Below are 25,340 nucleotides of genomic sequence, written 5' to 3'. Positions count from 1 at the left end.
CACAAGGTTAAGCAGCCTGCACCTTCTGTCAGTTTAAATGCTAAAAAATACACAAAGCTGTGTGGTTCCAAAATTTGCATCACCCCCACCACAGCAAGCCTGTGCAGGCAGCACTAGGCTTCTGCTTTCCAGTAGCCCACAACTCCGGCAGCAGAAGATCACTGGTACAAAAGAATATCTTCCTCCTCTGCAGCATAGTACACTACAGCAATAACCTATTGTGCCCAATTAAAATTTTATTCCAATTGATGAGTAGGCTCAGGGAAAAGCAACAACTCAGAGTCATTTGCTGTCCTATGTGTACATAGATCCCCATCACATCAATGCCTGAGAAGCCCCAGTCAGTGGTAATATAGCCTCTCCAGGCTCGTGAGTAGGGGATAACCTGGCTTAATGCTTGCAAGGAAATAAGAAGTTGCATATTTTGAGCTCAGATGAGGCTTACAAACAGGTAAACTTACCACAGAGTCATAGAGTCATACAGCACAGACCCTTTGGTCCAACTTGTCCATGCTGACCAGGTATCCTGAACTGAACTAGTTCCATTTGCCTGCATTTGGTCCATAGGTCTCTAAACTTTTCCTATTCATATACCTGTCCAAATGTCTTTTAAATGTTCTAGTTTTACTCACATCCACCAGTTTCTCTGGCAGCTCATTCCATATATCACCACCCTCTGTGTGAAAAAAAGTTGCCCTTCAGGTCCCTATTGAATCCCCTCTCACCTTAAACCTATGCCCTCTAGTTTTGGGCTCCCCTACCCAGGGTAAAAGACCTTGGCTATTCATGTTATCTATGCCATTCATTATTTTATGAACCTCTCTAAGGTCACCCTTCAACCTCCTATCCTCCAGGGAAAAATGTCCCAGCCTAACCAGACTCTCCTTATAATTCAAACACTTCAGTCCCAGCCACATAGCAGCAAGGTGGCTCAGGGGCAGCACGGTGGTTCAGTGGTTAGCACTGCTGCCTCACAACACCAGGGACACACATTCAATTGTGGGTCGGGTGACTGTCTGTATAGAGTTTGCACATTCTCCCCATGTCTGCAAGGGTTTCCTCCAGGTGCTCTGGTTTCCTCCCACAGTCCAAAGATGTGCAGGTTAGATGGATTGGCCATGCTAATTTGCCTCGTAGTGTCCAGTGATGTGTAGGTTAGGTGGACTAGCCATGGGAAATGCAGGATAGGGTGAGGGGTGGGTCTGGGTGAGATGCTTTTCAGAGAGTCGGTGTGGACTTGTTGGATCAAATGGCCTGTTTGCACACTGTAGGGATTCTATGCAACATTCTTGTAAATCTTTTCTGTACCCATAACAACATTCTTCGCATAGCAGGGCGACCCAAATTTAATGCAGTATTTTAAAAGTGGCCTCACCAATGTCTTGTACAGCTGCAACATAATGTCCCAACTCCTACACTCAATGCTCTGACCAATAAAGGCAAGCATGCCAAATGCTTTCTTCACCACCTTGTCTACCTGCAATGCCACTTTCAAGGAACTATGAACCTGCACCCCTAGGTCCCTCTGTTCAACAACACTCCCAGAGCTCTACCATTAACTGTGCCCTGGTTTGCCCTACCAAAATGCAATACCTCACATTTATCTAAATTAAACTCCATCTGCCACTTCTTGGCCCATTGGCCTATCTGATCGATATCTTGTACTCTGAGATAACCTTCTTCCCTGTCCACGAGATCACCAATTTTTGTGTCATCTGCAAACTTACTAACCACACCTCCCATATTCTCATCCACATCGTTGATATAAATAACAAACAACAGTGGACCCAGGACCTATCCCTGCAGCACACTGCTGGACACAGGCCTCCAGTCCAAATAACAATTTTCTACCACCACCCTCTGCCTTCTACCATCAAGGCAATTTCATGCCCAATTGGCTACCACTCCCTGGATCCCAAGCAATCTCACCTTACTAATCAGTTTATCATGTGAGATCTTATCGCAGGCCTTGCTAAAGTCCACGGAGACAATGTACCCCTTGGCCATCATCTATCCTCTTGGTAACTTCTTCAAAAAGCTCAGTCAAATTTGTGAGACACAATTCCCCATGCACAAAGCCATGCTGCCTATCCCTAATCAGTCCTTGCTTTTTCAAATGCACATAAATCCTATCTCTCAGAATCCCCTTCAATAGCTTACCCACGACTGTTGTCAAATTCACTGGTCTACAGTTACCCATTAAAATGAGGTAATTCCAGACGTGTCCTTATGATGCAGTTGGACAAAAGCAAACCCATGACCTAATAAGACACCAGTATCAAAGCCAGGATCAGTGCCAGCGCTGTGTTGTTAGTTGGGGTTGTGAGCGAGAATACATCAGTACTAGTTCCAATCCTTGTTCAGAAAGAATATGGTTCCTGCAGGAAATTTCATGGTGGCTGACTTTTCCAGCGGGCACTGCAACTCCAACACTGGGACCATATGTGGATCTCAACCCCAACATCAGAGCTATGCCTAACTGAGCAACCTTCTGGGAAATGGCCAACTGATAGCCCCATTGAAAGAAAAAGGAATAACAAAATGGCAGATAAAAATATTACATAATTCAACAATGTGTAAACTCATCCTATTATTAATTTAAGTAATGTTGGACCCAGTCCAGAGTCTTAAATAATATGTACGAAAATCTTACTTTTCCAATTCTGGCCACTTATAGTTGTGACTAAGACCATCAGGCATCAAAAGAATGACTTTTTCCTCTATCTAAATATAGTACTAGAAAAGAATCTGTCAACTGAAAGGTTAACAAATGTATGAGCGGCAGATTCATGCCAAGGTCAACACCACCGGGTGTTAGTCCAATAACTGATCCGACTCATCACTAATGACAAGAGGACTTCTTCTCATTATTTTTCATAAGTAGTGGGACAGTGTCCCTCTGTGAGTGTTTGCTTGTGTAAGTATTTGGACACATATATCCACATATGCATCATTTTTACGTAGGCAAGTCACAGTTACAGAGTCATCACATACAACAAGGAGACCATTCAATGTACTGAGTCATTGTAGAAGAATTCAGTCAAACCAATTTCCTGATCGATCCCAATACCACTGTGAGATTATTTCCCTCAAAAGTCCATCCAATTTCCTTTCAAAATTATTCATCATCTCCACCTTTACAGGCTACAGTCCTAAGTTATTATCACTTGCTACTTAAGAAATTCTTCCTCTCATCCCCTGCTTATCCCTTGATTGAAATCTTTGACCCACAGACCTTGTACTGTTAGCTAATCATAACAGCTTTTCTTCATTTACATTTATCTAAACCTGTCTTAACTTTGTATGCCTCCATCGATCTATTTTGAGCCAAAGAAAATAACTTTGGGACCCCACAAACTAACTTATAGCTAAAATCTCTCAGCCCTGAAATCATTCTGGTACATATCCTCTGCAATCTCAATGTAATGTGTGCTGTGTCTGTGCTATCTATGTACCAAAATCAAAATTAATATCGTCAGACAACGTTTATAAGCAGTTTGCACCATTTAGGAATCACTCTTAAAACACAAACTTAGGAAATTATCTCGTGAAGATTTCAAATGCAACCAGTGATCTGTAAACACAATGGTACTATTTAATGTCAGTACCAATATGCTTCATGGGACCCAAGTATTTAGTTGAAAAAGAAGTGAAAATAGAATTTGCTGTATTTAGGGGTGTGGCCCCATAAAAAAGACAAAAGAGAAAAGGTTAATGGTTGCCTTACCTGACAGCATTTGCATCCTTGTACTGGAGACAAGAGGTGATCCATTTCTGAACCAGGTGAAGACAGGTGGAGGGACTCCGGTGGCCTCACATGTCAGCGAGATCGAGTTGCTCAGGACGGTGCTGATATTTTCTGGAGCCCCCATCTCCCCAGTGATAGCTGGAGGGACTGACCAAAAACACACACACACACAGAATCAATTGTCAATCACTGATGCAGACCTGCCAGATAGAAAAAGTATCTTTACGCTGCTTTTTCTGACTTAACTGATCTTGTAAGCCCTGTATTACATATAAATACCAAACATATATATATCCCAGCTTTATATTGCCTCATATTTATAAGTGCTCTCATCTGTCAGTTCAAGAAAAGAAACACTTTTCAAAGTTGAAAAACTCAATGCCTTGAATAAGGGCATTAACTTTTCAATTTATAATGTTTTGAAAAGTGCAATGTGTATTCTGCTCACTTGAAGCTACCATTTCTCTAAACGGGGGAGTCTTCAAAAAGAGAAATAAAAAAGTCAGCCATTGTTTGCCGAAGCAATTTTGACATTGGGTGTTTCTGGCTATTTCCTACCCTAAGGACTTAATAACCTTGGGGCGACTGCAACAGATAACCAGAACAACCTCCTGATATGAGGTCATACGAAACCAGTTGTGAGTGGCTCTGAAGTAGCACTTGCCAGAAAACAGGAATGTGATGTGGGGTGGAACTAAGTTGTACTTGATCACCCTGAATGATATATACTGTGGGAGTGCTTTGGAAAAGAAGTGTTACATAAAATACGAGTGCAAAAACAGAAATCTGACTTTTAATTGAAATGCCTAATCTGGTGTTCACATTTTGACTCGATCTATTGCTTTTCATCCACCTTAGAGCTCTCAATACTTCAGAAACCACTTTCATTCAAATGTTGTGTCGGAAATGGGGCAAGTGGGCTGGTAATTTTGCACACCTGGTGACATGCTGGTTTGCCAGCACCATCACATCTTAAGCCATTTTGAGAGGACAGATCAGGGGTGGAACAGCTACTCAACTGAAAGTGGTGGTCAATTACCATAGCTGCATAATCTTCTAGTTCGCCTTTGGGACTCCGGTCACATTGCAGCACAGCACCTGTCTGGAGACAGATTCATGGCAGGAGACCCCAGCATCCAAAGCAAGCTTTGATGCCTTCCCTTCACAATGGTCACAGCTGCGGCTACAAGTTACACTGCAGAGAGGTTCCCCCAACACAATAGCAGCCTGGCAGCTGTGGCTATCTTTCTAATTTAATTTTTTTTATGTTGGTGAAAGGGTGCTGCCCTTCACGGTAAGTTGGCCATTTGGCCTCTAGCTGACCAAACTGGGAAATAAATCCACGTTCACTGACTGCTTCAGACACAGTGAAGGTATGAGACTCCAATTGATCACATTACCAGGCTCCCAACCCAAAACAGAAAATTCTACCCATGGTGTTATCATCAGCCCCAGATGTGAATTTCCTAACATTATGTTATCATAATGTCATTCACAGAACTTTATTGCCAATCCTCTACTTTGTCAATACAAGGTCTTATGGTACAGTGTAAGCATCCTACCTCTGTGCCAGAAGGTCTATGTTCCAGGACTTATGGCCATGGAAGATACATTTGTAATATGGCCAAACAGGTTTTCAGTCTGCAAATCCTTTCAATACACCAGGGCATGAGAGAGCAGGTTGCAAGAATGGGAGAATTTCCTGGTTAACCATACTATAAAAATCATTGCCAAGCTACTGCAGTACTTTGCTCATAAGCGTGGACCAATCCAACAGAAGTCCATGGCTCAATCCTTGGAAACAAGGACAGGAGAAAAGACGACAGGCTCTACCAATGGCAACTCCGGAGCTGCTGCGCAGGAATGTTCATCCCAATCAGATTAACCATCCTAACCACATCTGGTTTTAAGAAAACACTGACTTTACATTTTCAACAAGTGACCTTCTAGGTTAATGTTTTGCTTTTCTGTGATTACTGGCTCTACCTACACTGCTTCTATGGAAAAGATGCAGAAAATGGAGACAATGTGTAGCCAGATTCTCATAACTCTGGCCACAATATTCATATGTAGACACTGGATGCCACTAGAGGGGAGATTAAGTTAAACCATATCTCAAAGTAATTTGTTTTCCCACTGTTCTGAACTTACTGCTCACAGTAAAGCTGTCACAATTAGGTTTTAGGCTGTTGATTACTATTACCCCTCCCCACTCTGGAGGAAGCCTGTAAACATTTAGCCACAAGTTGGGGAAACATTTGGGCTGGGCTGTGATGAAATAGCCAATTGTTGCTTGCTAATCACAGTAGCATTTGGAGAATGGGCTGGTTCCAAAATGAAGGTACAAAATTGTAGGGGGAAATATATACTTAGACCATGTAAATTTTCCAGCAGCATTTTTTCTTGACTGATTCATAGGCTTGCAAATAAAATTAGAACCAGATCAAATAAAAATGCCAGAAGAGAAAAAGACCATATTTTACAAAAATGCACTGGTAAAAGTGATGAGACAGAACATTCCAAGAAAACATAATAGCCATCAGTTTAATGAACTGGCTACTGGAAAGTCCTAATTTCAGAAATGACGGGCAATAATGTTAATGACAATCCTGAGTATGTTCAGATTAAAGTTTTCTTCAGTACTATCTTATTGACAGGATCTATTCCACTAAAATAAACACACTGTTTTAAAAAATAAATCGTGGCAGAAGAATTGAAGACTGATGTGTAAAGTGCTTGTTTAATTGCCTGGTTAAAAAAAAGGGAAATCCAAGGTTGAACAGAGAGCTCCTTGCTCACTCAGTATCCACCTTCTGGTCATCCTATCTCAGCAATGGCACACTGGAACTTGTACTGGAACAAAATCACACATACTCATATGGTACTCATAGTACCATATTTACTCATGTAAAAGCAGACTAAATAATTTTTGGCCTAAAAGAAACATGGTTTCATATATACCTCAGATAAAATGTCACCATAATTTTTCAAGGAATAATGCCCAAAGATTTAGACGGATTTCAATATGAAGGGTTGTTAATTCATTATGTATGTGTTTTGTATTGAATGAAATAATTTGTAATGTTATAAAATAAAAGTCTTTCAGTGTTGCTGATTTTTACTTTATTCCATCATGGCAACGTTTTCTAGATTTCATCTGGACACAAATCAAGCACACATTTGACCCCTTGAAACCATGAGCCATGAATAAAGTAACCTATGACTGAGCCAAAAAAGGTTAGTCTCAAAAGCTAAAGTTTTAAATGAATAAATATAGTAATCTGTTTCTCACTCAGTTTATTGAAGCAGCTAACTGAACTTTTAAAGAATATCTACTATATTGATTGGAAACAGGGCCAGATGGATCTCATTTGACCATGGGATCCTTGACTGGGATTAATCTGGGCTAATCAGGGAGCCCTGGCTGACAGATATAAACAGGAGATTCAGAGAGTGTCTTCATTCAAGGGACTGGCTCTGAGCTGGCTGGTCAGAGCCTATGTACCATGCACATGTAAATAAAAGGTGATTTGGTGACAGGATATCTGCCATACAGTTATTTCACCTACCAACTCATTACTTCAGCTATAATAGTTAGAGTGGAAAGAACTGCTTGAACATTAGGTTTTGTTGGTAGAGCTGTGATCTACCAGGGAGAATGTCGCTGTTTAAACAGACTTGGAATAAGACAATACTGACTGCTTTGCTACACTATAAATTCAACTCATGAGAACTTAACTACCCAGGGATGGACAATCAGACCAAATTATTCTTCTTAACAATGAGACATTGATTTCCCTTGCATGGACACTGGAACCTAAATACAACTTCAAATTAGAAAATATAATTTATTGCAATGCAGAATCCCCAGCGCTAGGTTATTACCGTGGAGCATTTTCTAGGATAGTTATTTCAAGCTCAAGACTTTCTCCTTATTAGAATATCACATCATAGATTATAGAATCCCTACAGTGTGGAAGCAGGCCATTCAGCCCATTGAATCCACACTGACCCTCAGAACAGCATACCACCCATACCAACACCCCTACCCTACCCTTGTGACCCTGCATTTCCCATGGCTAATCCACCTAGACTGCACACCCCTGGACACTATAGGGCAATTTAGCCTGGCCAATTCACCCAACCTGCACATCTTTGGACTGATCAATATCGAATTGATTATGAAATGCTTGTCTACGTGCAATGTCTTTGAAGTTTCATGAAGAATTAACTGATGAAGGTTCGTGAGATTTTTCAGAGTGTTATCTATTTCATATACCTCAACAAGTAAGTCAACATTGATCTTAAAAATTAGGTTTATACAAAATAGCATCTTGATTCCTGAAGTCATTTTAAGGACAGTGCCACATTGAACCTGTCTTCATCCTCATTGATACTCACTGACACAAGAACATGTACTTAAACAAAGGTAAAGTTGCCATAGTCCTATCAGACCATAGGGCTGCTCTCTCATAGAGACTGAGACAGAGAGAGAAAAAAGAGAGAGAGAGAGCGAGAGAGATGACTAGTGATAATTTAACCTGAAGGTCACCATGCCTCAGGTGAAGGGAGAACATAGAACATAGAACATAGAACATTACAGCGCAGTACAGGCCCTTCGGCCCTCGATGTTGCGCCGACCTGTGAAACCAGTCTGAAGCCCATCTAACCTAAACTATTCCATTATCATCCATATGTTTATCCAATGACCATTTAAATGCCCTTAAAGTGGGCAAGTCTACTATTTTTGCAGGCAGGGCATTCCACGCCCTTACTACTCTCTGAGTAAAGAACCTACCCCTGACATCTGTCCTATATCTATCACCCCTCAATTTAAAGCTATGTCCCCTCGTGCTAGCCATCACCATCCGAGGAAAAAGGCTCCCACTGTCCACCCTATCTAATCCTCTGATCATCTTGTATGTCTCTATCAAGTCACCTCTTAACCTTCTTCTCTCTAACGAAAACAGCCTCAAAACCCTCAGCCTTTCCTCATAAGACCTTCCCTCCATACCAGGCAACATCCTGGTAAATCTCCTCTGCACCCTTTCCAATGCTTCCACATCCTTCCTATAATGCGGTGACCAGAACTGTACACAATACTCCAAGTGCAGCCGCACCAGAGTTTTGTACAGCTGCAACATGACCTCATGGCTCCGAAACTCAATCCCTCTACCAATAAAACCTAACATACTGTACACCTTCTTAACAACGCTATCAACCTGGGTGGCAACTTTCAGTGATCTACGCACATGGACACCGAGATCTTTCTGCTCATCCACACTACCAAGAATCTTACCATTAGCCCAGTACTCTGTATTCCTGTTACTCCTTCCAAAGTGAATCACCTCACACTTTTCCGCATTAAACTCCATTTGCCACCTCTCAGCCCAGCTCTGCAGCTTATCTATGTCCCTCTGTAACCTGCAACATCCTTCCGCACTATCCACAACTCCACCAACTTTGGTGTCATCCACAAATTTACTAACCCATCCTTCTACGCCCTCATCCAGGTCATTTATAAAAATGACAAACAGCAGTGGCCCCAAAACAGATCCTTGAGGTACACCACTAGTAACTGAACTCCAGGATGAACATTTCCCATCAACCACCACCCTCTGTCTTCTTACAGCTAGCCAATTTCTGATCCAAACCACTAAATCACCCTCAATCCCATGCCTCCGTATTTTCTGCAATAGCCTACCATGGGGAACCTTATCAAACGCTTTACTGAAATCCAAATACACCACATCAACCGCTTTACCCTCATCCACCTGTTTGGTCACCTTCTCGAAGAACTCAATAAGGTTTGTGAGGCACGACCTACCCTTCACAAAACCGTGTTGACTATCCCTAATCAAATTATTCCTTTCTGGATGATTATAAATCCTATCTCTTATAATCCTTTCCAACACTTTACCCACAACCGAAGTAAGGCTCACTGGTCTATAATTACCAGGGTTGTCTCTACTCCCCTTCTTGAACAAGGGGACAACATTTGCTAGTCTCCAGTCTTCTGGCACTATTCCTGAAGACAATGACGATATAAAGATCAAAGTCAAAGGCTCTGCAATCTCCTCTCTAGCTTCCCAGAGAATCCTAGGATAAATCCCATCTGGCCCAGGGGACTTATCTATTTTCACACCTTCCAGAATTGCTAACACCTCCTCCTTATGAACCTCAATCCCGTCTAGTCTAATAGACTGTATCTCAGTATTCTCCTCGACTACATTGTCGACTACATTGAGAGGTTGAGAAGGAGTGTCCTTCATGATAACCTCAGCTGGTGCAGGAGCTGAACCTACACTGTTGGCATTAGTCTGCATCGTAAACCTGATGTCCAGCTAGCTGAGCGAACGAATCCCACATATACTCACTTCTACACAAACAAACACACACAATTCTTTTGCATGTACACACCATCACATGCTCATACACATATACCATAAGACACACAAACACATGCTCACATACACTCAATGCATGCTTGTACACACAAAAACACAGGCTCATGCATATGCCAACACATTCTCTTGTACATGCACACACATAGTCATACATGCAAGCACCAAAACATGCTCTCATGCCTATACTCACCAATGCGCATATTCTTGACAGAGGCATGCATCAACATACAATTCAGCAAGGTCACTGAATGACGATATGGAATGGCTAATTTTTCCCTTTCCTAGCTTAGTACACTTACAGGTAGGCATGGCCCTCAGATTGACACTGGGACCATTTAGCCTCCAAACATCAGTTCTAAGCTGAAACTTCAGCAACGCCCAATTTTAAATTGAAATAAAAGTCAATTTTACAGAGAAGCATAAATACCTTCCAAACTCATTGATTATAATCTTAAATGTACCCGTCACAAGCTTGCTGAAAATTGTGGTAAATTGCTAACACTTTAAATTAACAATTGCCTAAAGAGTTTCAGGTTTAAACCCAAATTCTGGCTCATTTGATGCCCTGTTTCATAAAATCCTTTCTTTATATTAAACTATGAAACATTGAGAAAGTGGACAGAATTAATTAAATGTCGAATTGTCCAAAATTACACTGGAGGCTTCACACTCAATGCTTTACTCATGCAAATTTTATTTATCTTGAAGTAATATATATAGAAGGGATAAAAAATTACATAAAAGGAGGTAACAATTGTTTAAAAATTACATGTTTGAACTGATCACACAGGACAATAGATTGACTGGGGATAACTCACAGGATGGAAGCTGGGAACCCTCTGTTCATTTTGGAGGTTCTGGTGGACCTTCTAGGAGATCATTGGCCTGGAATTTCGTATCAAATGTGCTGCTTCATTCAGTGTAATTCCCCTGACTTAAGTTATTGGTGCAAAAACTTGCAGAGCTTCTAAGCACTCATTGCAACTTGCATTTCCACAATCTTTTGTGCTGGTTTTATAACATTGTGTTTGAAACAGACCTTGCTCACAAAACCTGACATGACCTCCAGGGTATACTAACCACTGCTGGTAAGTCCATCATAACATTTGTTTTCAGACTTTCATGAAAATGGAACCTTTGATTGCGAGGACATTAATAGATATGTTTTGAATATCGTTTTCTTTAAGAGGTCCACTATGTATACAATAAATGTTAGTTTTAGTCATTTAAAATAAGGCTACTCATGAGATGTGGATTGACACTAAATTAAAATGCTTTTGTTCTGTAATAAACACATTTTCTGCATATTAATCAAACTTGACAAATTACCATTCTTTAAAACATCAATGGAGATGTTTTAAAGTAAAATTGCATATAAAAGCACTCCCCAACTTTTCTGGTTCTTGGCTGTTTTTTGCATTTAATGATATGAAAATTAGTTTGAATGAAATCATGTGTGAAATAAACGTTTGGGTGTAACTTATGCTGGAAAACCCCAAAGCAGAAATTCTACCCCAGGTTAATCACGAAAGGAAAGGGCAGCACAGAGCAATGGGAATAAGGAACAGGTGGGTGAGAAAGACAGCCAGACAAGAAGCAATGCACAATTTTGGCCAAAACATCTCAATGTTGCTATAGCAAACAAATAGTGAACCCAACAGTTTGAAGTATCTCACATGAAAAATGCTATAAGTATGGCAAGCCTGTTCTTCAGCAGCTGGATTGTATTAACACATATATACTCAAATTACCAGTATCCCACTTTAATCTCTCCAGTGTATTTTTTGGAAACTTCAAGGATTTTTTTCTAAATTATTATTTATGGGTGTGTAGAGAGAAGAACGATTTTAAATTTGTAACAGAGTAAAATCATTAACTCTTTCAGTAGCAAATTACTCCTCACATTTATTATCTGCCATACTATGTAAAGTTATTCTCTGTTCACAAATGCAACTGATTTTACAGTAAAGCTTGCAATTGGCTACACTGGATATCTCACTAGTGACAACATTCCAGACTAAACCTAGATAGTGAATTGTGGTAGGCTGTTCAAGTGCAGTGCAGGTCACCATTGCCTACTCCAATAGTGTCCTTATCAGACATCAGTGTTGATTCAATGTGCAATCTCAAACCTGAGCTGCTTGGCCATTTGCAATGTCTAAAGAATGGTCACAGCCATAGTCCAGATAACAGACACACAGTCATTTGCATGATCTGGACAGCAAGAACCAATTGCAAAATCAGTAGAACCATACAACTACCTCAGTGGCTCTTGAAGTGCAGTCTGTGGGAGTCCTCTGAACTGGTCCAAATGTAAGTTATGGACATGCAGCTCTACAGATGAAGTCATATGATAACTGGCCAGTGCCCTCAGCCCAGCACACTTGTAACATCGCACACCAGACAGGACTCCCAAGTGTTAGATACTAGCAATAACAATTGGGTTTCATAAGCGATTGTTATAACATACTGCGAGATTGTTTCTACAATTTTTAAAAATCCAAAGAGGAACAAACTGAATGTGCAACCCATTTTAACTTTTTATCAGAACAATAGTATTCTTCCTCTTAACTCTCTAACTTCACCCTGAGTTTTATTTTTGCAATGACATGTAAAAGAGGCTGGGGCAAGACTGGTAAGTTGCTTGTGAGGTCTGATTTCTTACCTTAGCTTTCCCCAAACAAAAAAAACTCTGAGAACTAGTGTTTTAGTTAAAAGTCAGATAACTCACAACACACTAAGGATGGAAATGAGTCTGACTTTGAACCTCACAATCATGTCAAGAGATGTCTTAGAGGAATAATCAACTGAAAAGAGGAGAACATGCCCCCATCTACATCAACGGAACTGAAGTTGGGAGGGTGGAGACCATCAAATTCCTCGGAGTGACAATAACTGATGACCTGTCCTGGGCTTCACACGTAAATGCGACAGTCAAGAAGGCACAACAATGCCTCTTCTTCCTCAGATGGCTCAGGAAATATGGTATGTCCATAAGGTCCCTCACAACTTCTACAGATGCACCACTGAAAGCATACTTTCAGGGTACATAACAGACTGTTATGGCAACTACTCTGACCAGCACCATAAGAAACTACAGAAGGTGGTGTGCACAGCCCAGCCAATCTTCCATCCATGACTCTATTTACAAGGCTGTGCTCCGGAAAGGCAGCCAACATCATCCAAGACCCATTCCACCCTGTAATGATCTCCTAAAACCTCTTCCGTAGCAGAAGACGCAGAAGCCTGAACACACGCACAAGCAGGTTCAGGAACAACTTCTTTTCAGCCGTTATCAGATTTGAATGGACTCCAGCCTCAAATAATGTAAACTGCAATGTAACTTGTATGCCTCTAAGTCTTTTTGATCTGTATATCCTTTGCTTTCTGTGATCTGCCTGTACCGCTCGTAAACAAAGCTTTTCACTGTATTTCGATATACATGACAATAAGTCAATCAAATCAAATAAAATCAATCAAATATCAGTTTTAAAACACCCAGCTGAACACAACAATCAGTGAAATCAATATATCTGTTAATGAGGATCATTCAAATGAATAGAATTCTGCTTCATCCAGTTAAACCATTCTGGACTCTATTTTATTGAGAGATCTAAGTGTAACCAGTTGTAACTTGAACGCTTACCATGAATAGTCAAATCAAACTTCCTGTCTGATTGTCCAGCCACGTTAACAGCCAGACAAGTGTAGCGGCCTGTGTGGTGCTCCTGTGCCCTTTGAACTTTCAGGGACCGCCCTTCGTTCTCCACTTGGATGCCTCGTCTGCTCACCACAGGACGCCCATCTTTCATCCATGTCAACACTGGCCGTGGAACTCCATTAGCTTCACATTCTAGCATGATCTTAGCTCCCCTGGTAATTGAAATTTCTGTTGACTGCCCACCACCATTCTTGATATTGGGCATCACTGAAACAGAAAGAGAAAACCACAAAGGGATGATGCAAACTTAAAGTCGGACAGTGAGAGATACTCCAGAGAGGTTGTTGTATCTGAAACACTTTCATTACATAAAATGCTTCACCTTCTCAATTTACCAACACTCACCATAAACCTCCACACTGTAGTCTTGTTTGTTTGTCCCAGCTAAATTAGTCCCTATGCATGTGTAGTTTCCAGCATCTGATATCTGAGTCCGAGATATTTGTAGCATTTGTCTACCAGAGAAAATAGTAATTCGATCATCTTTCACTATAGACAGTGGTTTTCCTGTGATTCGTAGTAAGGAACAGAGACAGATAATATTAAGGAAGAGATCTGCAGGATTGGATTTCCACAAAAATGAACCTAGACAAAATATAAAAAATTTATTCCTTCACATCATTAATCGATTTTTTTTCTTTGGTTACATGAAAACCACTCATAGCTTCTCATCCCTACACTCAATGTCATAAAAGATTGGAATTATAGGGCTGGATGTTGCTGAAAAATACCCCAGCATGTTCAAAGTGCAGTATCATTACTTTGCAAATCAATCAGCAATTAAGAGGCATGATACAAATCGAAGTTCCAGAACCTGATTATTGATTTACATCACTCCAATCTTAGCCTCCCCTTTATTTTTCGAACATTCTGCACCTGCACATCAATTATCCATTAAACTCACCACAGAAAGTTAAATCTGGTTAAGTGAAGTAAGAGTGTACGCTTCCAAAAGCCTTCTAAGCCAATTGTTAATCCAGTGTCAATTAATCTCTCCTCCCCGGAAAAGTAACATTGTAAACTGGTCTCGCTCATTTCTGTATGTAGTAAATTCATCTTTGAGGTTTCAAAATGGTTACATGTCACTCTGAATCCAGTCTTTCTTTCCCTCTGTATTTCTCTTCTATATGTGATTAGACTCCAATTTGCCAACTTCCTTGAAATATTCCTGTGTTTCTTTCTCAATCCTTAAATCTCATTGGCTAAACAATAATGCTGTTTGTTCCACCATTCATTGAGGTCCTAGATTTCCTATTTTCTCTACCCTCCACTACCAGCTGACACTTCCAACATGGTATGTTGAAAGCATTTTCTGAACTGAAAGGTGGAGGAACGAGTCTCACAAAGTGTGCACCATACTCGATATTAACAAGGTTTTGTTGCAATATTCTAACTTCAGCCAAACAAACAACTGAAGATGCTTAGCTTTGCTTCTGTATAAGGAAATTTTGTAGCCTGATTTTAAAAATATAAGAACCTATGTTTTCTGGCCCCCACCTTTTAAAAGATTTGTGTGTCTGAACACTAGCAAAACACCCAGCTTTTCTAATTATTTGATGGTTTAATTGTTATAGCCAACAAACAAAATTTCAATTGAACTTGATTTAAGGAGAGAATTTCTATTCTCCAGTTTGTTCCAAAACGTAAAAAACTAAACTGTTTGAACATATTATTATTCCCAGGTACCTACTCACCCTATAATTAACTTGTCGACCTTTCTTTTTCCTATTGTTTATCTCCAGGCAATGTAGTCACACGACCATTTATTAGAAACCAGCTGCTGTTTTAACCAGAAAACAGCACCTAGAAAAACCAAGTTCTTAAAGGGACTAAAATATGATAGTGTAATTTTTCCCTAAAAGCACATAGATCATCAGAGTATTTTGCTTGCTTTAACCAGGTCCACATAATTTATAAATATTGAAAACAGCAATGGTCTAGACACTGATCACTGTCCATACTACCCTAAATTTACAAACAGCCATTAAATCTCTTACCTTCAACCAAGGTTCAATTCACACAAATAAATAAGAAATCCAGTAACAACTCATGTGATGATGTGATTATGTCTTTCACTAGTTAATGTTCCTCACATGTTTACAAATTTGGTGTAAGTTCATCAAAATGCTACTTTCCTTTTGGGAAAAAAAGTAGCAGGGTGCTTAGTGACTTCAACTACCAGGTGAATAGAAAATGGAAGAAGAATATGATTTTTCCAATTTGACAGACGGTCCATTCACCTTATTAAACTTTCATCATGATGGAGTATCCCACTCAGGTCTACAACCAGTCCAAGCAGAATTTGCGATTAAAAAGGTCAGATGAGTGGATTTGCTCTCTGCAGCAAGATCATCTAATTAGAAACAGTATAATTTACTGAAGTACTTACCATTCTTTTGCCACTCAAGGGTGGGGTAAGGAATCCCAATGCAATGACAAAACAAACTCATTGTGTTTCCTTCAATTACTGTCACAGGCATTTGTTCCTTTAATCCTTTAAATGTTGGCGGCACTGAAAAATATTTCAAAACATAACAAGTTGGAGTAAATATTGTACTTATCACTATCTGCTCTTGTGTCATTGTAAACAAAATGTAATTATATCTCTTTATAACTCATCTTATTCTATCTCTAGTTCCACATTTGGCTGAGAATCACATAAACAGAAGTTTATAGTGTGGAGGTGGCTATCCAGCCATTTTGTCCATGCCGAGTGACAAGTAGCCATCCAGCCTTACTCCACTTGGTCCTGCTTTTGGTCTGTAGGAACATAGGAAATAGGAACATGATGTGGCTATTTGGCCTCTCAAGGCTCCTCTGCCATTCATCTAGATCATGACCCATTTTCTAACTAAGCACAATTTTCCAACACTATAATTAATGCACTTAATATCTAGAAAACTATTCAGGTCTATCTTGAGCATACATTAGTTCAGTAACTTTGTATGTCACTGCCTTTCAAGTGAATAGCCATGTTCTTTCGAAATATTATGATGGTTTCTGCCATTACTAACCTTTCAAGCAGTGAGTTTCACATCCGCTATGGCCCTCTTCAGTTTTATTTTTATTCACTCATGGGACATGGGATTCACTGGCTTGCCAACATTTATTGCCTGTTCCTAGTTGCCCTTGAGAGGGTGATGATGAGCTGCATTTTTGAACTGCTGGAGTCTATGTGCTGTAGGTAGACCCAGAATGCACTTAGGGAGGGAATTCCATGATTTGGTCCCATCGATGGGATAGTGATATATTTCCAAATCAGGACAGTGCGTGGCTGGGAAGATAAATTGTAGGTGGCGGTGTTCCCATTTGCTGCCCATGTCTTTTTAGATGGAAGCGGTTGTGGCTTTGGAAGGTGTTGTCTAAGGATCTTTGGCGAATTTCTGTAGTGCATCTTGTAGATAGTATACACTGCCACTACTAAGTGTTGGCATTGGAGGGAGTAGATCCTTGTGGATGTGATGCCAAATAAGTGGTCTACTTTGTCACTGATGGTGTCAAACTTTTGAATGTTGTTGGAGCTCACCCACCCAGTCAGGTGGGGCGTACTCAATGGTAATCCTGACTTGTGCCTTATGGATGGTGGACAAGCTTTAGGCAGAGAGGAGGTGAGTTACTTGCCTCCAACCTGCTGTTGCAGCTACTGTGTTTATGTGGTGAGTCAAATTGAGTTTCTGGTCAATGGTAACCTCCAGGATGTTGATAGTGGAGAGTTCAGTGATCATAACACCATTGAATGTCAAGGGGTGGTGGTTAGAATGTCTCTGATTGGAGATATTCATTGTCTGGCATTTATGTGGCACAACTTTACTTCCCACGTGCTAGCCCAAGCCTGGATATTGTCTAGATCTTGTTGCATTTGAACATGGATTGCTTCAGTATCTCAGAAGTCACAAAAGATGCTGAATGATGAGTAATCATTGGCAAACATCCACACAACTGACCCGATAATGCAGGGGAGGTCGTTGATGAAGCAGCTGAAGAGATTGGGTCTAGGACACTACCCTGAGAACCTCCTACAGAGATGTCCTCAAACTGGAATGACTGACCTCCAAGAAGGGTCTAGGCCCGAAACGTCAGCCTTTCTGCTCCTATGATGCTGCTTGGCCTGCTGTGTTCATCCAGCCCTGCACCTTGTTGTCTCCCATCTTCCTATGTGCCAGGTATGACACCAACCAGCAGTGAGTTTGCCCTCTAATTCCCACTGATTCTAGTTTTGCTAGGGCTATTGATGCCACCTCAGTTGAATGTGTCCTTGACGTCAAGGGCTGTCACTTTTATGTCACCTCTGGAAATAAGCTGTTATGTCTATGTTTGAGCCAAGACTTTAATGAGATCAGGAACTGAGTGGCCCTGGCGGAAACCAAACTGGGCATCACTGAGCAGGTAATTGCTGAGCAGATGATGTTTGATAGCATTGTTGATATCACCTTCCATCACTTTACTGATGATCAGATGTTAGTGTGAGAGGTAGCATCAGACAGAATTTATAGGTAAACGAGCAAAGGGTCACACCACGAATGAGGATGTTCTAAACAAACCTAACGAGCTGTTAAATCTTTAATCAGTTAGCAGGGTTTAATTCTAACTGATTAAAGATTTAACAGAATCTTAGGTTTGTTTACAACATTCTCATCAGCGGTGTGACCCTTTGCTCGTCTACTTATATATTCTGTGTCTGATACTACCTCTCACACTAACATCTGAAGAAGGAGTAAGACTCCAATAGCTTGTGTTTTCAATAAACCTGTTGGATTATAACTTGATGTTGTCTGATTTCTGACCTTGTCCACCCCAGTCCAACACCGGCACCTCCACATCGTTTCATGAACAGGACATACCTGGGCAATTTTCGACACTGTCAGGTAGAACTGCAGAGCTTAGATCTGATCTGTTGGTTGTGGGATTGCTTAGTTCTGTCTATCATTTGCTGCTTATTCTTTTTGACATGCAGGTAGCACTGTTTGGTAGCTTCACCAGGTTACACCTCATTTTCAGGTGCAGCTGGCATGCCCTCCAAGGTTGATCCTCTGGCTTGATGGTAATGGTTGAGTGGGGGAATATGCTGGGCCATGAGGCTGCAGATTGTGCTAAGTACAATTCTGCTGCTGTTAATGGCCCACAGCACCTCATGGTTGCCCAGTCTTGAGTTGCTAGATCTGTGTGAAGTCTGTCCCATTCAACATGGTGATGGCGCCACACAACAGAATGGAGGATACTCTCAATGTGAAGGTGGGACTTCATCTCCACATGGACTGTGCAGTGGTAACTCTTACTGATACTGTCATGCACAGATGCATCTGCAGCTGGCAGATTGGCAAGGATGAGGTCAAGTATGATTTTCCTTCTTGTGGTTCCCTCACCACCTGCTGCAAACCCAGTCTAGCAGCTATGTCCTTCAAGATCTCGCCAGCTCAATCAGTAATGCTGCTACTGAGCCACTCTTGGTGGTAGACATTGACATCCCCCATTTGATTTGATTTATTATTGTCACATTCAGTCAGAGTCTTACAGCACAGAAACAGACCCTTTGGTCCAACCCATGCTGAACATAATCCCAAACTAAACGAGTCCCATGTGGCTGCTCCTGGCCCATATCCCTCCAAATCTTTCTTATTCATGTATCTACCCAAATGTCCTTTAAATGTTGTAATTCTACCCACATCCACCACTTCCTCAGGAAGTTCATTCCACCTGCAAACCACCATCTGTCTAAAAAATTTGCCTCTTATGTCTTTTTTAAATCTCTCTCCTCTCACCCTTAAAAATGTGCCCCCTAGTCTTGAAATCCCCATCCTAGGGAAAAGACGACTACCATTAACTCTATCTATACCCCTCATTATTTTATAAACTTCTTTCAAGTCGCCTCCCAACCTCCTATGCTCCAGTGAAAAAAGTCCCAGCCTATCCAGCCTTTCTTCATAACTTAGACCTTCCATAACCTGCAACATTCTGGTAAGTCTCTTCTGAACCCTCTCCAGCTTGATAATATCCTTGCTATAACTGGGTGACCAGAACTGGACACCATATTCCAGAAGAAGCCCCACCAATGTCCTGCACATCCTCAACATGACTTCCCAACTCATATACTCAAAGGACTAAGCAATAAAGGCAAAAGCCTGACAAATGCCTTTTTAACTACCCTGTCTATATATGACGCAAATTTCAAAGAATTATGTACCTGAACGTCTAGGTCCCTCTGTTCTACAACACTTTCCAGGACTCTACCTTAAATTGTACATTGTTTGTTGTACCAAAATGCAATACCTCGCATTTACCCAGATTGAATCCCATCTGCCATTTTTTAGCCCATTGACCCATTTGATCAAGATCCTCTTGTAATCTTAGAAAACCTTGTTCTCTGTCAATTATGCCACCAATTTTGGTGTTGTCTGCAAACCTACTAAGCATGCCTTCTATATTCTCATCCAAATCATTTATATAAATGACAAACAAAAGAGGACCCAGAACCGATCCCTGTGGAACACCGCTGGTCACAGGCCTCTACTCCGAAAAACAACCCTCCACTATTACACTCTGTCTCCTGCCATTAAGCCAATTATGTATCCAATTGGCAAGCTCACCCTGAATCTCATGTGACCTAACTTTACTAATTAGTCTACCTGTAGAACCTTGTCAAAGGCTTTACTAAAATCCAAATAAACAACATCTACTGCGCTGCCATCAATCTTTTTGGTAACTTCCTCAAAAAACCCAATCAAGTTTGCAAGACACGATATTCCTCGCACAAAACTATGCTGATTATCCCTAATCAATTTTTGCCTCTCTAAATGTCCATAAATCCTATCTTTTATAATCACCTCTAACAATTTACCCACAACTGAAGTCAGACTCACAGATCTCTAGTTCCCCAGTTTCTCCTTACAACCTTTCTTAAACAAAGGTACAATATTAGTCACCCACCAGTCATCAGGCACCTCACCCATAGTTACAGATGATGCAAATATTTCTGCAAGGGGTCTTGTAGTTTCCTCCCATACTTCCCACAACATTCTGGGATACATTAGGTCAGGTCCTGGAGATTTAGCCAGCTTTATATTCTCTAAGACATCCCGAACTTCCTCCTCTGTAATGTGAACTGTTTTTAAAATATCAAAGTTTATTTCTCTGCATTCTCTAGACTCCATTTCTTTCTCCACAGTAAAAGCTGATGCAAAATATTCATTTAGTATCTCTCCCGTCTCCAGGGGTTCAACACTAAGACAATCTCCTTGATCATTAAGAGGCCCTGCCCTCTCTCTGTCCAGTTACCCTCTTGCTCTTAATATATTTGTAGAATCTCTTTGGGTTATCCTTAAACTGATCTGCCAATATCTCATACCCCCTCTTTGCCTTCCTGATTTGTCTCTTAAGAATTCCCCTACTCCGTTTATATTGCTTAAGAAATTCAATTGAACCAAGTTGTCTATATCTAAATTAAAATTCTTTTTTATTCTTGACTAGAACCTCAATATCTTTATCCATCCATTGTTCCTTAATCTTACCAGCCTTACCCTTCACTAACAGGAACAAAATGCCTCTTCACTCTCGTCATCACACTCTTGACGCCCACTTGTCAGACGTCCTTTTACCTGCGAACAGTCTACTCCAATCAACTTTTCAAAGTTCTTGTCTCATACCATTAAAATTTGCCTTACTCCAATTAAAAACTTTAACTTTTATGGAAGGCTTATTCTTTTCCATAGACAATTTGAAACTAATAGAATTATGATCGCTAGCCCCAAAGTGTTCCCCCACTTTTACTTCAGTCACCTGCCCTGCCTTTTTGCTGAAAAGGTCTAGTTTTGCTCCTTCTCTAGTAGAACCATCTAAATATTGATAAAGAAAATTTTCAGAAATACATTTGAAAGTCTTCACCATCCCAACCTTTAACACTACGGTAGCCCCAGTCAATGTTTGGAAAATTAAAATCCCCCATTATTACAACCTTATTATGCTTCCATGTATCTGAGATCTCCCTACATATTTGTTTCTCAATTTCCCTCTTACTGTTGGGGGACCTATAGTACAATGCCAGCAAAGTGATCTTTCTTTCCTTATTTGTAATTTCTACCCATATATTTTCACTGGATGATTTTTTAGTTACAGGCATGACCTAGGCATCGGAAAAGACAACGGCAGAAACAACCCTGTCGACCCTGCAAAGTCCTCCTCACTAACATCTCGGGGCTAGTGCCAAAATTGGGAGAGCTGTCTCACAGACTAGTTAAGCAACAGCCTGACATAGTCATACTCACAGAATCATATCTTACAGACAATATCCCAAACACCACTATCACCATCCCTGGATATGTCCTGTCCCACCAGCAGGACAGTCCCAGCAGATGTGGGTCTCAGTGGTATACAGTTATGAGGGTATCGCTCCAGGAGTGCTCGATATTGACTTTAGACCCCATGAAGTCTCATGGCTTCAGGTTAAACATAGGCAAGGAAACCTGATTACCACATACCGTCCTCCCTCAGCTGACGAATAGTACTCCTCCATGTTGAACAACACTTGGAGGAGGCATGGAGGATGGCAAGAGCACAAAATGTACTCTGGGTGTGGGATTTCAATGTCCACCACCAAGAGTGGCTCAGCTGCAGTACTACAGATCGGGCTGGTTGGCTCCTAAAGGACATAGTTGCTAGACTGGGTCTGCGGCAGGTCGTGGGGGAACAAATAAGAGGGAGAAACAATAACCTGCTCAGTGATGCCCAGTTGGGTTCTGCCAGGGCCACTCAACTCCTAGTTTCATTACAGCTTTGGTTCAAACATGGACAAAAGAGCTGAATTCCAGAGGTGAGCTGAGAGCGACAGCCCTTGACATCATGGTTGCATTCGACCAAGTGTGGCATCAAGGAGCCCTAGCAAAACTGGAAGCAATGGGTATCAGGGGGCAAACTCTCCAGTAGTTGGAGTCATACCTTTTACATAGGAAGATGGTCGTGGTTGTTGGAGGTCAATCATCTTAGCTCCAGGACATCTCTGCCGGAGTCCCTCAGGGTAGTATCCTTGGCTCAACCATCTTCGACTGCTTCATCAATGACCTTCCCTCCATCATAAGGTCAGAAGTGGGGATGTTCGCCAATGATTGCACAATGTTCAGCACCATTCGTGACTCCTCAGATACCGAAGCAGTCCGTGTTCACATGCAACAAGATCTGGACAATGTCCAGGCTTGGGCTGACAAGTGACAAGTGAAATTTGCACCACACAAATGTCAGGCTATGACCATCAGTAATAAGACACAACCTAACCAGCACCCCTCCCCTTGACATTCAATGGTCTTACCATCACTGAATCCCCCACTATCAAACATCCTGGAGATTATCACTGACAGAAACTCAACTGGATTCACCACATAAACACATTGACTACAAGAGCAGGTCAGAAGCTAGGAATACTGCGGTGAGTAACTCACCTACTGACTCCTCAAAGCATGTCCACCATCTACAAGGTACAAATCAGGAATGTGATGGAATACTCTTCACTGGCCTGGATGAGTGCAGTCCCAACAACACTCAAGAAGCTTGACACCATCCAGAACAAAGCAGCCTGCTTGATTGGCACTACACCCACAAGCATCCAATCCCTCCACAACCAATGCTCAGTAGCAGCAGTGTGTACTATCTACAAGATGCACTGCAGAAATTCATCAAAGATCCTCAGACAGCACCTTCCATACCCACAACCACTTCCATCTACAAGGACAAGGGCATCAGACATATGGGAACACCACCACCTCCAAGTTCCCCTCCAAGACACTCAACATCCTGACTTGGAAATATATCACCATTCCTTCGCTGTCACTGAGTCAAAATCCTGGAATTCCCTCCCCATTGGCATTATGGATCAACCAACTGCTGGTGGACTGCAGTGGTTCAATAAGGCAGTTCACCACCACCTTCTCAAGGGTTTTCCCTTGCATCTTACTTCCTTTCCCTGTCACAAAATGTTTGAACCTTGTTTTGCAACTCCCCACCCCATAACATGTCCAGTATTGGAAGCAACTACAATAAGTATTCTCAGAGTTGTTTCCATTAGTTGATGTTACGAAGACTAGGGGAAACAGATAAACGTGAAAAATTGTGGATACAAATGCAGAGACTGCTGAAAAAATTCAGCAGGACTGGCAGCATCTGTGGAGAGAGAAATAGAGTTAATATCTGAGTCCAGTACAACCCTTCTTTTGAACAGTTCTGAGGAAGAGTCATACTAAACTTGAAATGGTACCTATGTTTCTCTTTCTACAGATGTTGCCACACCTGCTGAGTTTTTCCAGCACTCTCTATGTTTGCTAGGGGAAACAAATATAAGGTTTTGAGCAAAAGATGCATGGAAAATGTGAGGATGAGCTAGTGATAATGATTTTCAATACCCTGATTGGTTAGCCTTACAATGCCTTGATTGGTCAGGACGCTGAGAGTGGTTAATTGAAGATTCCTGCCAGATGCTCAAAATTGTCTGTTATCAACTGCATTTAAGCATCTCTGAAAAAACTTCAGCCATTTCAATTTCAACTCAAAATGTTTGCCAGTGGGATTAAGGCGTTGCTGGTGGTAGAAATGTTTTGAGGGTAAAACCCCATGGATTATTTTCATTCTGTTGAAGGGGTCATGTTAAGACAAAAGGGCAAGCGAGTGTGTAGGAAAAGGAAGAGTGTGAGAATACGGCTGGGAGAGTGAAGGAGAGAGAGAGTACGTGAAGCAGGGACAGAGTAGGTGTGAGACAGGATAGATGTGTGTGAACCCTGAGGCTGAAAGTGAGTTAGGCATATAAACACCTTTCTCCTAGTCTTCCCTGTCCAATACCCAATCCACAAAAAAGGATAGAGAGAAGTCAAAGACAACCATCTTCTGGCCCCCATTTTTGTATGAAACAGCTGAGGACAGTTTGGAGTGTGCATCAGAGGTGAACACGAGGTTGATTAATCTCAACTACTTAGTTTGACCTTATTCCCTTCCTCTACCCATAACTTGGCATCTCATCTCTTTGGCTTTGGTTCTTCAGCAAAAAGACAAAAAAATGGTTTTATCCACGTCTTGGCAATTCTAATCGGTCATTTCTATGAATTGGTCATTTAGTTAGATCGTCAATTAATTGCTGTTGATTTCCCTCCTGAAATTTATGTTCCTGTCAAACCTCGCCTTTCTGAAAATTGTTCACTGGTCTCAAGTGAGGAAAAATTGAAAAGTGACAGCGCCCCCTCCCCAGCATGCAAAAAGGTTGAAGAACCCTGCTCTTCAGGGAACTAACATGAATTTGAAGGATAAATGATGTTCCTCTGTGTAGTGAAACTCCTTAAATGTTCAAACTGTAGTCAAACAATCCCCTGACTAATTTTCCTCGTTCTCCAATGAAGGCATCATCAAATCCATTTTATTGTTCCGCAGATGTTTTGTTACCGTGCTTGGTAACATCCTCAGTGCAGCCTCTGATGAAGCGTCGGTGTGTTTTCCT

The 25,340-nt window shown here is 41.2% G+C and overlaps 1 protein-coding gene across 1 annotated transcript in view; it reads right to left on the bottom strand.

Annotated features, from left to right (window-relative positions):
• Nucleotides 1-25,340, bottom strand: part of LOC109918284 (hemicentin-1-like) — a 417,033-nt gene that overhangs the window by 142,438 nt on the left and 249,255 nt on the right. Inside the window, exons 43-46 of the mRNA XM_048613389.1 lie at nucleotides 16,266-16,388; nucleotides 14,222-14,383; nucleotides 13,802-14,083; nucleotides 3,728-3,895 (exon numbers count right to left, since the gene is read on the bottom strand). Of these exons, the coding sequence (XP_048469346.1) occupies nucleotides 3,728-3,895; nucleotides 13,802-14,083; nucleotides 14,222-14,383; nucleotides 16,266-16,388 (735 nt within the window). The remainder of the gene's footprint in view (nucleotides 1-3,727; nucleotides 3,896-13,801; nucleotides 14,084-14,221; nucleotides 14,384-16,265; nucleotides 16,389-25,340) is intronic.

This window comes from Rhincodon typus, chromosome 28 (genome assembly GCF_021869965.1).
Source record: "Rhincodon typus isolate 14 chromosome 28, sRhiTyp1.1, whole genome shotgun sequence".
Taxonomy (NCBI): domain Eukaryota; kingdom Metazoa; phylum Chordata; class Chondrichthyes; order Orectolobiformes; family Rhincodontidae; genus Rhincodon; species Rhincodon typus.
The sequence above is the reverse complement of the archived record's forward strand: the minus strand, read 5'-3'. Positions and strand labels throughout refer to the sequence as shown.